Source organism: Cyprinodon tularosa, unplaced genomic scaffold, assembly GCF_016077235.1.
Source record: "Cyprinodon tularosa strain WSP-4 unplaced genomic scaffold, ASM1607723v1 ctg249, whole genome shotgun sequence".
Classification (NCBI taxonomy): domain Eukaryota; kingdom Metazoa; phylum Chordata; class Actinopteri; order Cyprinodontiformes; family Cyprinodontidae; genus Cyprinodon; species Cyprinodon tularosa.
Genome location: NW_024038924.1, coordinates 936,397 through 953,013, shown reverse-complemented (window position 1 = coordinate 953,013; position 16,617 = coordinate 936,397). Strand labels below are relative to the sequence as shown.

At 38.2% G+C, this 16,617-nt stretch overlaps 2 protein-coding genes across 2 annotated transcripts in view; one reads left to right on the top strand and one right to left on the bottom strand.

Moving 5' to 3' along the window:
* Nucleotides 1-1,944, top strand: part of cds1 (CDP-diacylglycerol synthase (phosphatidate cytidylyltransferase) 1) — a 37,444-nt gene extending 35,500 nt beyond the window's left edge. The window contains exon 13 of the mRNA XM_038288113.1: nucleotides 79-1,944. Coding sequence (XP_038144041.1) covers nucleotides 79-214 — 136 coding nt within the window. The 3' untranslated portion in view covers nucleotides 215-1,944. The remainder of the gene's footprint in view (nucleotides 1-78) is intronic.
* Nucleotides 1,945-5,239: 3,295 nt separating this feature from the next.
* tmem175 (transmembrane protein 175) lies at nucleotides 5,240-11,585 on the bottom strand. Its single transcript, XM_038288112.1, has 10 exons — nucleotides 11,379-11,585; nucleotides 9,066-9,104; nucleotides 8,813-8,910; nucleotides 8,685-8,736; nucleotides 8,488-8,523; nucleotides 8,327-8,410; nucleotides 8,055-8,219; nucleotides 7,689-7,767; nucleotides 6,661-6,796; nucleotides 5,240-6,579 (listed from the first exon to the last, which is right to left on the bottom strand). Exons 1-10 carry the CDS (start codon nucleotides 11,583-11,585, stop codon nucleotides 5,907-5,909), a joined length of 1,569 nt encoding a protein of 522 aa, XP_038144040.1. The 3' UTR covers nucleotides 5,240-5,906.
* Between the last annotated feature and the right edge of the window lie 5,032 nt (nucleotides 11,586-16,617).

Below are 16,617 nucleotides of genomic sequence, written 5' to 3'. Positions count from 1 at the left end.
ATCGATATGTTTGTTTTGTTGTCAGAATAAACTGGATCCCTATTGTTCCACTCAGCTCTGATACCTTTTATCTTGCAGAGGTCCGAACCCCAGCAAAGTGCTTCAGCAGCTCCTGATGCTTCAGCCTGAGCAGCAGCTCAACATTTTCAACACCCTGCACTCCCACCTGCAGGAGAGAGGCCTGCTGCCCTCAGCTGCTGTCCAGGCTGAGTAACAAACGCCTTCAGCCGCGTTTCTGATAGTTAGTATGAGCACGAGCGCGCTGTGTGTTATCCCTACATCCATCAGCAACCTTCTAGCTCTGCACCCGAGGAAACTCTGTGGAACAAACAAGCAAAAACAAACAAAAGGAAACCAGGAAGGCGTCGTCGTTGGTCTGCTTTGGACCGTCTTCATCTAAAACATGGAGGATATCTCTCTGAGTGAGGGGAACTTTAAAGCACATTGCTTTTCCAATGCCGGCGATATTTAGATCTGGACTCTTTGTTCATGGACGCTAACTTTGCACTGACTTTTATGACATAGGAGGCTTCCACCAGCTGCAGTTTGGACACAGGCTGCTGAGAAGCAGCAGGACTGTTGAACGTTACTTTACAGCCTGGTTCATTGTCTCCGCTCTAGGTAACGGTTTCACACGCCATATCGACACATGTAGCATGAAATGCAAGTCCCGCCTTAGGCTCCTGCTGGATCAGCGGGTTCAGTCTCCATTTCCTTAGATTGATAGCTTTTAGGATTCTGAACAAACTGAGTCGCACAAACGGATGTCTGCAGGCATGCCGACGCAGAGCGTAGAACATCAACTGCACACTTGACACTTGAAGTAATGTATTGTACAGAAATATACTTAAATATTTAGCTGAACAAATACCTAATATATACATATATATATTTACTTAGAGATATGCTGTGGGAAAACTAAAAAAAACAAACAATTTAAGCTGTGAGAAATGATATGCAACTAAAGAGATTATTTCCTTTTAGCATCAACAAACTTTATCTTTAATAGGCAGCGATGTAGATTTAAGCAAACGTTATTTAGAGAGGGTGATGTGGATAAAGCTTTACTTAAACAAAAAAAAGGATTGTATAAATGAAGAGTCGTGTTTCTTTCTGTCCTACGGTGGGATGAGGAGATCAGCGCTGCTCTCATGTCTGCTTCTTAGCAGGGAGCTTTAATCTAGTGGCACAAAATAGATAAGCTGAATCCCATTAAAGTTTAAGTCTTTATACAAACACCTGCAAAGCTCACACACCAACACTGTTCACTTTTTTTTTCCTATTTATTTCTACAGTTAAATTGAATTAGTTTAGATGCATTAAAACAATAAAGTCGCATTAGAAACTGTAAACCAGCTATAGGGATTATGAGCCGGTGCTGTAATAACACCATTACTGTGATTCTGGTGGATTATGGTGCAGGTTTAAGGGAAAACTAAATTATTTTCATTCAATCTTTTTTTTTTTTTTATAAGCTCTTCTTCCCAATAGTTAGTTAAAAGGTTCATCAAGAATGCGTACAGGCAAAAAATGTAGGAAACAAGAATGGTAGGTTAATTAGTTAATAGAAAATCCAATCTGTAAAAGAAATTCAATATACATAAAATTCATGTTTGATCATTCATTCAATGATTTAACGATTTCTGGGCTGAAGTGAAACCTGCAGAGCAGCTCAGATTCATCGTTTTTATATAACATGGGATTTTATGGAGGGAACAAAAAGCATTTCTTCTAAACATGATTATTAAATTTAAACAGAAACATAGATGTATGAGCCATTACCCGAGAGATAAACCCATAATGTAGCTGGACGTCACATTATCATGCCGCGCTGGTAAAATTGTAAAAAAACTATGATCATTTTTTTTTCTTTTAATAAGATATCTGTTTTATTGACAAGTTTAATCAAGAATATGTTATTAAATTATCTTGTTTGTTTCCCCAGGTTAATGAATTGAATGTTTTATTTAAAGAATTGTTTTTGATGCATTTTCAATCTAAAATCTCCTCAGTAGGTGGCAGCACTGAGCTCTTAAGTCAAGCATTTTCAAAGCTGATGATAACCACCCCTGCTTTAAATTATTTTTATGTTTTTTTTTCTCTATAAATCTCCAGTTTGCTGGTGCTGGAATATATATTTAAGATTTCAGTAATATGACTATGATGTGGGATTTATATCTAACAAAACCTAATCTGAATATAAACCTACCAGTCTGCTCTGATGTTTTATACCTCTGTTAAAGAATGAGGTGAGCCTATATATATTTGTTTTATCGGCTGCAGGTAAAGTGCACATAATCTTTTTATGTTGTAGAAATGGAGCCAAGTTTAGAGAGAAAACTGGGCTTTTTCTTTCCTGCTTCATCCAGAAGCACTTGATGTGTGAGCTTTACAGCACTGGAAAAAGCGAAATCTAGAGAAGTTATTTTTCCTTAAATTAAGTGAATTTATTCTTGGATTGAGGAGGTAAAAGACATTTTGCAAACAGAACAAGACAATTTACATTAAAAATAAGAAAACGCAATTGCAATGTCTTATTTCAAGTGCATTTTATCTAATTATCTTATTTTAAGAGTAAAAATACTTATTCCATTGGCAAATGGCAAACTCTCATTTACCTACTCAAATTAAGGGTAAATACACTTAAGACATTTTTTACTTATTTCTGGGTCATTTTTCCAGTGAGGAGGAACCTGATGCTCGTATGAGATTCATCTTCTGATCCAACTTTTAAAAACGGTGGAACTGTTCCTTTAGTGAGCGTAGCGCCTCCTTTATTGGAAGATTTGGATCATTGGAAGCAGATTATGGTGTGTGTGGTGTGTATGTGGGGGGGGGTTCTTGCACATTAAACTTTTAAGTAAATAATGAATGTAAGATGATAGCATAGGGGTGAACTATTCACAGAGCTTGTGTACAGTTTGTTGTTTCCCTGTAATAACATTGATCTGTTTCTGTATAAAAACTCTGAGAGGTGTTTTTATTAGAAAGCTTGTTTCCATGTTTACCGTTTGGGATGAGTCACATGATCGGTGACAAGGCGCGTCACCCCACTGCCCTGACGATGCATTCTCTGATCCAGTCCAGCGCTTTTTTGGTAGAAATGTTTACCAAATAACTATTAATCAGCGTTTTTTCTGGGAAAGGAAAAAAAAAACAAAAAACAAAAAAAAAAAACGCTCCATGGAGCTGCTGCGTCACAAAAACAACCCAAGGCAGGAACTGGAGAGCTGCTGGTTATTAGTTTAGCTCACATTTGTCATGTCAGTCTATTAAGTTTTTACTTCCTACTGTTCTGTTTTTTTTTTTTTTTTTCATAGAATGACATTATACACGCTGTAAAATCTACTGAAGTAGCTTATATTCTAGGGACCAGGTGCAACAATCTGTATACATCACTCAAAACAAACAAGCTGCTGCTGTATCCAGATACTGAAGCAACCAATAACGTCCAAAACGAGGTTTCTTAATGTTTTTTAACCCATTTATGTGGAGTCTGGCGAACATCTCTGGGATATTTAAGTAATAATTGAGGATTTCTTAACAAAGAGTGGACAAGAAGACAAAAAAGACAGTTTAAAGTCACTGAAATAGTCTCAAACCCCCTTAAAGGAATATTTTACGGCTTGTTAATTTCAGCTTAATTGTTTTGAACCAACACCATGGTATGAGTTTATTGAGAAATTTTTTAAAAAGTAATTATGTAGAAAAAGTGTTGAAAAGATTCAAAACGATGAGCCCATTGGTCACTTCGCCCTGCCTCCCACCAGCTGCAGCTGATTGATGAACTTCCATTAAGTTGGAGTCAGATAACCGGTTCTGTCTCACAGCTAATCTGGGTCCAAACAAAACTAATAAAATGTCAAACAAGTTAAACTAAACATTTTTTATGAGCCTTTAAATCCTACTTTTAATGGTAAGGAAACCCAAACAAATGTTATTTACAAAGACATATTCTAACACCAAGACAAATTAGCCCAGTTAAGATTTAATTTGAAGCTTTTATTGTTTCAAACCTGATTAATGAATTTCCTGTTAGCAGTCAGGAAGACCTGAGTTTATTTCTTCGGTTTCCTCTGTGAAGCAATTCAAGCAATACAAAGATGTGTAGAGTCAGTGCTGATGCTTTTAGGGGTGACGTTAAGCAGTTTAATTTAAGGAAGTGAATAAAATTGTTTTCTGTAAAATGTTCAGTGTTTGTTGCGTTTTAATACATCAAAAAGGACTTCACCCAAAATAAAGCTTGACAGTTCATTTTTATTGACGTAGAAAGGAAACGTGTGCATGGTGTAGCAGGCGAAAAAGGTTGAGCGCCACAAATAGACACATTTTAGAGAGGTGACACTGATTTACAACCATTTTCTGGGTAATAGGGATCTATGAGAAGACACAACAACAAACATTAGCGGCTTTTAATCCTCAGTCAAATAGAAAAAGGTCCCTCGACATAATCAGGACGAGGATCTGGATGGGAAAACGGCTGTTTGTTAAAACAAAATAAGTCAGTCACAATACAAAAACTCTTATTTTAATGTGATTTTTTTTTTTTTTTTGTGGGTTTTAAATAAAGTGCAGGTTAGATTAAATCCATTTGGGTTCAAATTAAAACGGTCAGGGATGCAGTCTTCAAATTGAATTACTATTTAGGACAACAGTGACCCCTACTGGACAAGAATACCAGTTGATGTTCAGTTGACCCACAGCTATTAATCATTAAAACATATAATTATAAAACCAACAACATAAAGAAAAACACAAACTGAACTACAAGCAAAAACAGTTTCCGAATCCCAGTGTTGATGCAACACGGTAAAAAAAAAACTTCTTACGGTTCACAGTCTTTGTCTCAGAAACGTCTTGTCTCAACGCTGGATGTTTCAGCTTTTAGTTGATGATTAAATTATTCTCTAAACTGATTTTTACATCAGTAGATTTAAAGTCTCCCTTACAAGCCGGGGCCACAATATAAAGAAAAGCAGTGCAGCAACGAATCTCTGTTCAGTAAGGAGTTTAAAGTGCATCAGCTTCCAAACCTAAGAGTGGTTCTATGAAGAGGTTATGAGCAGTTAGTATCTCATTGGTAGTTAACTCTTGATAACTTCACACATTAATCGAGATTCACTAATTAGTCATTTTGCCAATCATATTTAAACTGTTTAAAACACAAACCAACATGGTGAACATTCCTGTCCTCTCCATATTTATTATAACGACTGGTATGAATGCGTCTAAAAAAAAAAAATACAATTCTTATCAGCAGCACAACATCCCATATATCCAATCACCATGTTGGGAAATAATAGTTTTGTGCCTTTAGTTTATTTGTTCACCGGTTTCTTGGAGGACGGGCAAAAATATGACTAGAAGGAAACCCAGAATTATTTCGTTTATAAGTTAAATCTGCCAAATACACCAAAAATCATGTATCTAGGTTTTAACCATAGTTGAAATATGTTCTGTTTATAGCCTCTCGCCACAGATTGTCTGAACTCTGCCCTTAGGTAATGCTTTTAAAATTAGTTTAGCCTTGAGAAAAACGTTACTCACTCAACCTGCAGCTCCTCATGAAGAGAGAAAAATATAAACATGCTATGAAAATCCAATTTGGATCTCTGGACGGTTATATGGCTTTAGAAAAGTTGCTGCTGATAACAGAAAATGAATGAATGGCTGCCTGCGCCAGTGCCTTAGCTATTAGCTCCTCTCTACAGAGAGCTTCCTTTACCTCTACAGGACTTGGATTGCCCTTTCAGTGCAGGTGAAAGCTCTTTATCCCATCTGTTTGGCTCTGTGCTCCAGATATAAACAAATAACAGAAAGGGACGTATTCTCCTGTAGGTTTTATGTTAAACCCACCGGGGGGGCACCTTCCAGCAGTAAACCCAACAAACCTGATCAGAAAACCTCTAGGTGACCACAGCATTAAACGGCACCCTTGTTTCATCCGCGTCATCGTCCACCACAGTTGTCAGATTGGACCTGTTGGGACAGAAGGTGAAGCGAAGAATCGCCAGCCCAACGCGCACCAGGAGCCTCAGCACAAGAAAAGCAAAAGGCACCGTGATCTCCATCAGGTGGAAGATGGAGGTGCTAAATTTACTCAAGATGCAGGTAAGAAAAAAGGTCCCCAAAGCAATGCAGGGGTAGAGAGCCAGTTTAGCTAGCATGAACACATGCTCACGCCCGCCGTACCAAACGTAAGGGTGCAACGTTTCCTGCTCGCTGTAAAGCGCCACCACCCAAATGGAGAGCTGGAATATACCAGCGAAGAAGATGATCACACAGCTGATCTGAATGGCCTCGAGCTCGTTCTGGGAGTTACGCGGGAACTCGTGCGTCAGCTGGTAGGCTAAAGGCAAACCTCCAACAAACGCCAGGGAGAATGTGTTCAGCAAGCCCATGAAGCGCGTCGCCTTGGTGACGTGGAGGAAGAGAGAATGGTGGACGAACCAGAGGAGGCCGACCGTGGCGAAGGAACCGAAGTAGGCGAGGTACTCCGGGCCGTAGGCCTTCAGGGCTGCTACCAGGCTGCCGCCAAACTGCTTCTCCACGACTGTCGGGTCAGGAACGTTGTCCTCGCTAAATGCATGGAAGCCAAAAATAGGCGTTACGGAACAGAACATCATTAAAGTCGTCCTGCACAAACAAATTATGGCATACCAAATGTCCAAGATCAGAAGTGTTGCTACGATGGCGTAAACGCCGTCACTGAAAGCCTCCACCCGTTCTTTGCTGAGCGGCTCGTTGGGAAGGTAGGTGTAGAACACCATGGAGTCTGGAGTGTCCTCCACCTGGCCTGAAACAGACAACATCAGATCAGTGATTGAGAGAAAGTCCGCATCAGGGCAAAATGTGGCGGTTCTAGACAAAATCTACCAACCAGGGTTGCAGATTCCTTAAACAGATAAAAAAGAAAAAAAAATATTATCCTATCTTTGTATGACTGAAGCTTAAATCTATGCAATGCAATTTAGAAATAATTGTTAAACTGAAAAGGGGAAATATTAATATTGGTCCAAGGGACAAATCAGTCTCTTCTGTTGGCACAGGTTATAATAATACATGTATTTAGCATTATACTACAAGAAACTGGTCAAGATAAGTAAGACTTCCTTAAAATAACTACCATATATTCCGGATTATAAACCACTAATTTTTCCAGATGCTTTGAACCATGCAGCTTATATATGCAGTTTTTTTCCTAACCACCAGTGGTTAGAAGTCAGAGAAGATGGGACTTATTTTCATTTAGCAGATGCTAAATCTCCCAAATTCACACACTGGCATTTGCCAAATTAAAGCTGCCGCACCAATGAAGAGATTGTGTGCAACTCCTGCAGAGCTGTTCAGTATATATTCAGCTTATATATGTATTTTTCTAGTCTGCTTTTAAAACTGCCAAAGGAACGAGTATTGTTGTATTTTTATTCTTAAAATCAGATAATCATTAAGCACTTGAAAAATTTAAATGCAAATAATTTCATTTTATTAGCAAATTGTCTAACTTACAAGCAAATGAAAATACATTAATTTCAGGAAAATGATGAATCAAATAAAAAATTATTGTATGTTTACAGTAAAGAGGCCAGAAGCAGTTCTACTCTGGCCCCTGTTGGCCCCCGCATCTGGAACCACTCATCAACACAAAAAAGGCAAAGCGAGCCAGAAGGTTGAGGAGACCTGCCTACCGATGGCTTTGCTGCGGCACCACTTCAGGCACTGGGAGATGTAAGGCAGGAAGGTGATGATGGCTAGAAGAACGTAAGACTGGGAAAAAAAATCAGGACAGGATTATTAAATGTTTATAAATGGAAACCTTATAAAACAAACGGCATTAAAAAGAGAAGTCGGTTTAAAGGGGTAGGAGGAGTTCAAAGTGAATGGCTCCAAGAGGTTCTCTTGGTCTAAGGAAGACCCAGAGTTCACCTGCAGACATCCCAAAAATAGCAAACATTGCATTTTATTTTATCTCAAAGTACAAATACCTGTTTGTGTCTCAAGGATTTACTATTTTAGTATTGCAGAAGGATAAAAAGTTACGTATTATAACTGACCAGTGGGAAGAAGATGAAGGAGAAGATGCTGGCGAAGAAGCACATGATGGGAACCCTCATGATGACTTTCAGGATGTGCTGTTTGTAGAAGGTCTGGTTCTCTGAGATCTGGATCTGCTCGTTGAGCAGGAAGGGCCGGCTGAAGGCGTAAACCACAATCACCGACTGGGAAACCATGAAAAACGGATATTAGGTCGGTCAGAACGTCAGGCTGAGCAGTGAGAGGGATGCACGTATACATAAAAGAGAAGCGACGGCCTTCATTTTCCCACCTGAATGACTCCCATTACCATCACACAGCCGCAGAAGAGTAAAATCCCCAGCATGTTCTCAGGGAAGGTTGCCATCAAAGAAAACTGCAGCAGAGAAGCCATTTAAACTGGATTAATGCATGTTTGAAAGCAGACAGGAAGAGAATCAGACTGGTACTCACTGTGTAGGGCAGGAAGGTTATCAGCATCATACACGCCTAAATTAGAACAGAAAGCAGAAGTCATCATTAATAAAATGAAGGAACCAGAAACCTCAGAGGAAATCTGCTCACATGGTTTTAACAAGTATAAGAGAAAAAAAACTATGAATCCATAGAAATCTGAAAGGAACAGCACTAAAACCCGATTCTGTACTCACAAGGTTAAGCAGAGCGAGGCAATCATCAATACGGACGATGACCTGGAACAACCTGGAAATTTGAAGATCCAATAAGCAACAAGCTGAGGTGTTGAGAAGAGAAGCTAACAACAGTAGGAAGGGATTACCTGATGTGAGCGGCCCAGGCCATGGTCACGATCAGGAAGGTCATCAGATAGACGGCTATCTTTGTCGTTAGCAGAAGCTGAACGCTCTCCCTCAACTCCTGCACCAAACCAACCAGGAGAAAACATCTCACACTGAAACAAGTAACTATTGGTAATTAAAATTATTAGGAATTTGAAAAAACAAGAGAAACAAATCAATTATAAGTTACAGAATGCTTTAAATGCGTCTCAATGTAATAAAAATCAGCTTTACCTCATTATCTTCCAATTTAGTGTGGGCAACCGGTAAAATCTGGAAGCACAGAGTTAGGATTAAAAGACTGTACTGGTTTAACTGTGATTCATTTAACAATGGGATGGGAAAGAAGGAGAAGATGATGAGAAAAAGAGCAAAGAAAGTGTGGACTGCTGGAAGAACTGTGGTGAACTGGTGAAAGAAAAGTGAAATGGTGCTCAAAGATGACCCTGAACATTTAGAGTGTTTGGCTCAACCTGCTGCTGTGAAGCAGGATTCTTCACCATGAACATAATCAAAAATAAATCTGGATCCAGGCTCAAAATGAGCACCTTGATATGTGCTTGATAATGGCTTAGTCTCCATTCAAACCCAGGTTTAAAGCCTTGCAGGGCAGCATAAAGCCCACTGCTCACATTAAGACAGAAAAAAGACAGTTCAGGTGTTTTATAAAATATGGGAATCAGGAAATTGTCTATAAACCAAACTGAACGATTGCTGTTCTGTACTTCAAAAAACACTTTAGATTTTAAAATGAAAAAAAAAAAAAATATATATATATATATATATTTAAAAATTTTATGTTTAACATGGATGCATAAAGATCTGCTTTTTATTTCACAGTTAAATTCTGTTTAAAGTAACAGATTATAATTAAAAATGTCTCTGGACCTTTACTGGCTGATGATTTTTCTTTATTCAGAACCCACTGAGTTTTAATTGGTTCCCCCTGCTTTAGAGGATGTGAGAAAGACGTCATATGGTCCTATTGTTTAATTCTCCCAGACAGGGGAAACCCTACAGAGTTTCGGTAAAGTTTAGTAGAAGCTTGCACTGGTATTAAACAGGTTTATTGGTAAACTAAAAAGATCAGCCGCCTCCAGCTTAGGTGTGGATCATGAAAATTAAACTTGATCAAACGGTTAATTGATATAATCTTTGCAATATCGAGGTCCATATCTTTGTTCACTATTATTTACCTCTATTGAGTCACAGCATTTTTTCCCAGTTTTATTATTTTTCTGTTTGTAGATATGGGGAGATTTAACCCATATATATATATATATATATATATATATATATATAAAATACAGGGCCGGCAACTTTTTACCAAACCTTGGAGTGAAATTTTGAAATAGTTTGGATAGGCCACCATTGTCAGGGTTAGATTAAAAGGCTCTGAGGATAGGTGCGGTTATCTGTTTTTTCATTTCATTTTTCTTTATTTAACCAGGTAAACCCCATTGAGATCTGGATCTCATTTTAAAGGGGGACCTGGGCAGAGATCTGCCGATCTGTGTCTGTTTTCAGAGGATTTAACTAAAACAAAGCGGCAAAAGGTGGAATTTTTGATAGAAAAGTAAATATTAATAAATAACAATAAGTTATCTGTAGTTATGTGGAACATTAAAAAAAAAAAAATACATTATTTTTTATATTCGGGGGATTTTTAGAGAATTGAAGTAAAGAAGTATGGGCCCTACTAAAATAATTGCATCTTAATTATACTGTAAACTAAGAATTTCACACCTGTGTTCATTAATAATTCTATGCAGCTCATGTAAAATAAACAATGCGAAACAAACAAGTTATTACTGGAATACTGGCACTGATACAGGAACCCGTGCAGTCAAATCTCATGCAAACTACTCTGTGTATGAATATTAGGTAATAGGCTGAGGATTAAAAAATCTTAACTCATTATCTTATTGGTTTCTCTTACAATTGACAAAACAGACCTTCTAGGAGGCTGTAGATGGCTGCAATGAATGATGATTTTACAAATAGACTAACCTGTCGATTACTTTTTCAATCAATTAATAATCGGATAGCCGAAGGTTCCTTAAAAAAGATTTTTTTTTTTTTACTAAATTAAACCAGGGGAAGATAAATCTTTTCCACTTTGGGAGTATAGTGGATAATGAAAGATGACTTTTTTTATTTTTATTTTAAATATAAAATGTTTACATATTTGTTTGACAATTTTGGTATAATTGCAGCTCAAGATGGGTCATTCTGTCAGCTGGAGCATGTTTTAGATATTCCAGTTAAGGATGAATGGATGACTAAATTAGTGGATTTTTACCAGCGTGATATTTTTGTAGATAAATAAGTTGAGTTTTTAATGCAATTTTAGAATGAAAATGTGCAGATATGGAGTGAGAGGGTGTGAATACACTGTTATCATAAACATATTTACACTAAATTGTGTATTATTGATCAGAGGTGCAAATAAAGATTGACCTTTTAAAGTAAACAAATAGATATAATGATTGTTTTTCCTTTGATGACCATTAAAGGGCCCATAAGTAGTTGTACAGCGTGTCTCACCATGACTGTGGCAATGATGGAGATGAGAGCGTCGCTGTAGGCCAGCAGTCTGTGGGAGGACTGGGTGCTGCTGCCGCTCCGGCCCTCTCTCTCGGACGGACTGCTCTCCAGCAGCGGGGAGGACGCGGTGTGGCACCTCGCTGTTTTTTTCTCCATCTCCTCATCAACGTGATGCTCTATAATGTCGCTCTCATTATTCTCCCCCATCCTGGACGGAGCTGCGGGACCAAGGAGCCCCGGTACTGTTTGCAAACAGACGAGGAACAGCTGAGTGTGGGCGGGGAAACCAGAAGTGGAAGAGCGAACACTTCCGGTCTGCTCCCTTCAGAGATCGTTCTGTCAAAACAGGAGGAGTCACTCAGCCTTGAAAACGTTTGCTTATCTCTCTTTAAAGGTTCTGTCCTGGTGAAGAAACATAAACATGTAAACCAAAGAGAAAGTATCCTTTCTAGACCTCGAGTAACTGTCACTAATTATGATGAACAGCAAATACAAATGAATTAAAAAGCGAGGGGGATAAACATTTATGTAATATAATAATCATTACTTATTACTTAGTTACCATTACTATAATATACGTGAACGATCAGACATCAGAGACTCTTCCTCCTCAGGGGGGCGAAATCGGACCACACTCATTCACCATTTGGCTCAAATGAATACCAAAGACTGTTATTCATAAAAAAAAAATATATATATATATACGAATAGTTATATTATATAAAGTCAATAATAAATATGATAATGGTATTAATATTGATTATAATAAGAGCAGAGCTCAGCCTGATGTTTTCAGATCGGTTTCTGTTTTTTGACTTAAAGGAATAGTACACCCAAAACATGATTAGCCTACTCACCCCCAAGCTGAACAACACTCTGGAGTACTTTTTTGATATCTCAAATGCATCTGGAGATCTGGGAGGCTTCTTGCTGTCTGCTGACATTCAAATAATGGAGGTCTATGGCGCCCGAGACAGAAAGGTCCATAAAAGTCCACAAAAACGTGTCAATATTCCTCCATACTGCTCGTCCAATGTATTCCAAGTGTCCTGAGTGGGTAGCATCCAGAATTTACTCAAAACGAAGTCATTTAGAATGTTTTTAGAGCATAAACAGTAGTGTATAGGATTTCCTAAAAGCGCGTTCACGAGTCTACGGAAACCGCGGCAGACCAAATCAGATGAAAGTGCGCATTCAGCTCAGCAAAGAACTCATGCTCTTCCTCAACACTGAAGTCCTCAGACATTTTTCTTTCGTTGTTTCTTTCTTTGCACAGGTAAACAGCACATTTCTTCTTCTACGCTTGCATTATCGGCAGAGCAGACGCTGAATGCGCACTTTCATCTGGTTTGGTCTGCCGGTCTTGTGCGAAATTCTGTTTCCCCGATCAGCTGAGTGAAGCTGACACCCCACCCATGTCAAAAAACTCTGCAAATAGACTGAATGGTTAGTGCAACGTTAGTGCAGATTTGTGCAGAAAAAAATATTGTTTGTGCTACTTTTGTTTAAGAGATATTAAAGATTATTTTTTAGGTCATCCAGAGGTTCTAAGCATGGGTTGATGATGGGTTCATAGTCACCTGGTGACATTGTGATGTAAAGCTGCACAGTGATGGGATCTAATCTTGTTGTGTGTTATAATCTGAGCTAAGGGGAGCATGTTGATGTTGAATAGGAGGGGCCCCATAATGGAGCCTTGAGGAACCCCGCTTGGTATTTTTCTTTACTGTGATTTAATGTTCCTTACGGACACATAAAAGTCCCAGTCCTTCAGGTAGGATTTAGGATCTTTAATTTTGAAAAATTGAAATGAGAATAAAGGAAGGTAATAGAGTGGACAAATAAATTATTTAGACTTATTTGTAGACTTTGTTGCCTTTTAACATTTAAATATTGACTAATATTGTTTCAAGAAAGGTACCTTTATGCTGTTTTTGTATAAAACAAAGTTACACTTGAGTTTAATTTTCTTCATGTCCAACAATAAGTAATAGGTTTATAATTTAAGCAAAGCTGATATTTATCATCTCACTGATTTAAACATTGGAAAATATGTATTCCCCTAAATATCTCTTTTGGTTATTTTCTATCCATCCATCTGTCCCTGCGTCTGTGCGTCCGTCCGTCCATCTATCCATCTTTCCTTGCATTTGCCCGTCCATCCATCCAAGCCTGTACACTTCTACAACTCAACAAAGCTTTCATATTCATTTTCAAAAAGTCACCCCTAACATCTGGAAATCGGAGTTTAAAGTAGGGAAATTTTGATGATGAACAATCACAAATTGTGTAGAAATCTTGTCTTCATTAATGTAGCACCATGGGAGCATAAACACTGAACCACATTCTGAAAATGAACTCAAATTTTCATCCATTTGTTATTTTTGTCTTGTTAAATAAAACTGCAGTCTTCTGGTACTTTTTCAAAAGAATTATAAACTACATTTAATATGTAAGAATCAATAAAGACCAGAACATTTTTCAAAAGACTTTTAAAAAAGTTATCTCATACAAACTGTAGTAACATCTCATTTGATTTAATTCGTAAAGGCCTTTTAAATTTTAAAAAGGCAGCCCTCCTTTAATCACCACCTTGACGAGATATTTTAGAAACAACAGCACAGAGTAAAATATATTTTTGTAAAAAACTAAATATCTTCCATTCATCCTTCCTTCCAATCACCATTAAACAAGGTCTATCCATTAAACAAGGTCTATCCATTAAACAAGTAATTTCACCCCTAATCAGAGATGGCAAAAGTACTCACTTTCCGTACATGAGTACCGTAAAAGTACAGATACTTGTGTTAAAAAATACTCTGGTAAAAGTGGAAGTACTGATTAAACTTCTTTACTCAAGTAAAAGTAACAAAGTACAGGCTTGTAAATTTACTTAAAGTATAAAAGTAAAAGTAGAAACCACTTTTTTTATGCCGTTGCCTACATTTTAAATGAATGTCTGCCAATAGGACTAGATCTCCGTTGTGTTCATTTTCAATCATCTCGTCGTCCATGCTACTATGCTAACGCCACCGCCACCAAGCTGCAATGATTTGCCGCAAATGAATACCGCCGAATCTGTCAATTCAATTCAATTCAGTTTATTTATATAGCGCCAAATTCACAACACATGTCATCTCAAGGCACTTTACAGTTCAACCAGATCATACAGTCAAATCGATACAAAGTTTTCTGTCTAAGGAAAACCAATTGATTGCATTGACTCATTGACTCAAATACAATCCCTCACACTAGCATGCTTGTAGCGACAGTGGAGAGGAAAAACTCCCTTTTAACAGGAAGAAACCTCCAGCAGAACCAGGCTCAGTGTGAGCGGCCATCTGCCGAGGCCGACTGGGGTTCAAGGAGACGGAAGCAGAGACACAAAAAGCAGCTGTAAAAGGCGGCCCCATCCAGGAAACACACAGCCAGGCAGACGAGCTCCAAGGCAGTTCCCATTCCAGAGGACGAAGAGAGCACATCCACCCAGTCACGGTCAGAGAAACAGGACTACACTGGAAAACAGGCCGATCTCCAACATCTATAAACAAGGGTGTTGATGGAAGCAGCACAGCTGATGTTTCTTTCCAGGATGACGTCACAGCCAAACAGGAACAGACGAGGCAAAGCTACTCTGAGGAAAAGCAGAGAGAGCAGAAGGTTAGAGATTGAACTAACAGATTCTGCAGAATAGGAGAACAGAGAGAGAATGAAGCAGAATGATGAAATGGGGGTCCCTATGTACTCCAAAAGTCTAAGCCTATAGCAGCATAACTATAGAGATAGCTCAGGATAACCTGAGTCACCCTAACTATAAGCTTTATCAAAAAGGAACGTTTTAAGCCTAGCCTTAAAAGTAGACAGGGTGTCTGCCTCACGGACTAAAACTGGTAGTTGGTTCCACAGGAGAGGAGCCTGATGACTAAAAGATCTACCTCCCATTCTACTTTTAGAAATTCTAGGAACCACTAGTAAACCTGCAGATTGAGAGCGAAGTGCTCTGTTAGGAACATAAGGAACAATCAGATCTCTGATATAAGATGGAGCTTGGCCATTTAAGGCTTTATATGTGAGAAGGAGGATTTTAAATTCTATTCTTGATTTAACAGGAAGCCAATGAAGAGAAGCCAGGATAGGCGAGATATGATCTCTCTTTTTAATTTTCATTAGAACTCTGGCTGCAGCATTTTGGATCAGCTGAAGGCTTTTAACTACAGTTTGTGGACTCCCTGATAGTAAAGAATTACAATAGTCCAGCCTTGAAGTAACAAATGCATGGACTAGTTTCTCAGCATCACCCCTGGACAGGAGATTTCTAATTTTTGCAATGTTCCTCAGATGAAAGAAGGATATTCTAGAAACCTCTTTGATATGGGATTTAAATAGCAGGTCCTGATCAAAAATAACACCAAGATTTTTTACTTTATTATCTGAAATCAGTTTAATCCTATCCAAATGAAGTGACTGGCTAATCAGCTTCTTTTTCAGAGACTCTGGTCCAAAGACTATAACTTCTGTTTTGTCTGCATTCAGAAGCAGAAAGTTAAGAGTCATCCAGGTTTTTATGTCTTCAAGACATGCCTGTAATCTATGTAATGGGTTAGCTTCATCTGGATTTATAGACAGATATAGCTGGGTATCATCAGCATAACAGTGGAAATTAATCCCATGCTGTCTAATAACTCTACCAATTGGGAGCATGTATAAAGTAAAGAGAATTGGTCCTAGCACTGATCCCTGTGGTACTCCACAGGTAACCTTTGAGCGTGTTGAAGATCTATCATTAACATGAACAAACTGAATTCGATCAGATAGATAAGATTTAAACCAGTCTAGTGCTGTTCCTTTAATTCCAAAAAAATATTCAAGTCTTTCTAAAAGAATATTATGGTCAACTGTATCAAATGCAGCACTAAGATCCAACAGGACGAGCACAGATACAAGTCCATTATCTGAGGCCATGAGAATATCATTAGTGACTTTCACCAGAGCTGTTTCAGTGCTATGATGAGCTCTAAAGCCAGACTGAAACTCTTCAAAAAGTTCATTATGGTGTAAGTGATCGCAAACTTGTTTGGCAACTACTTTCTCAAGAATTTTGGATAAGAAAGGAAGATTGGATATAGGTCTATAATTAACCAAGTCATCTGGGTCAAGAGACGGTTTCTTAAGCAGAGGTTTAATTACAGCAACCTTAAAAGCTTTAGGTACATATCCCTGTAACAGAGATAGATTAATC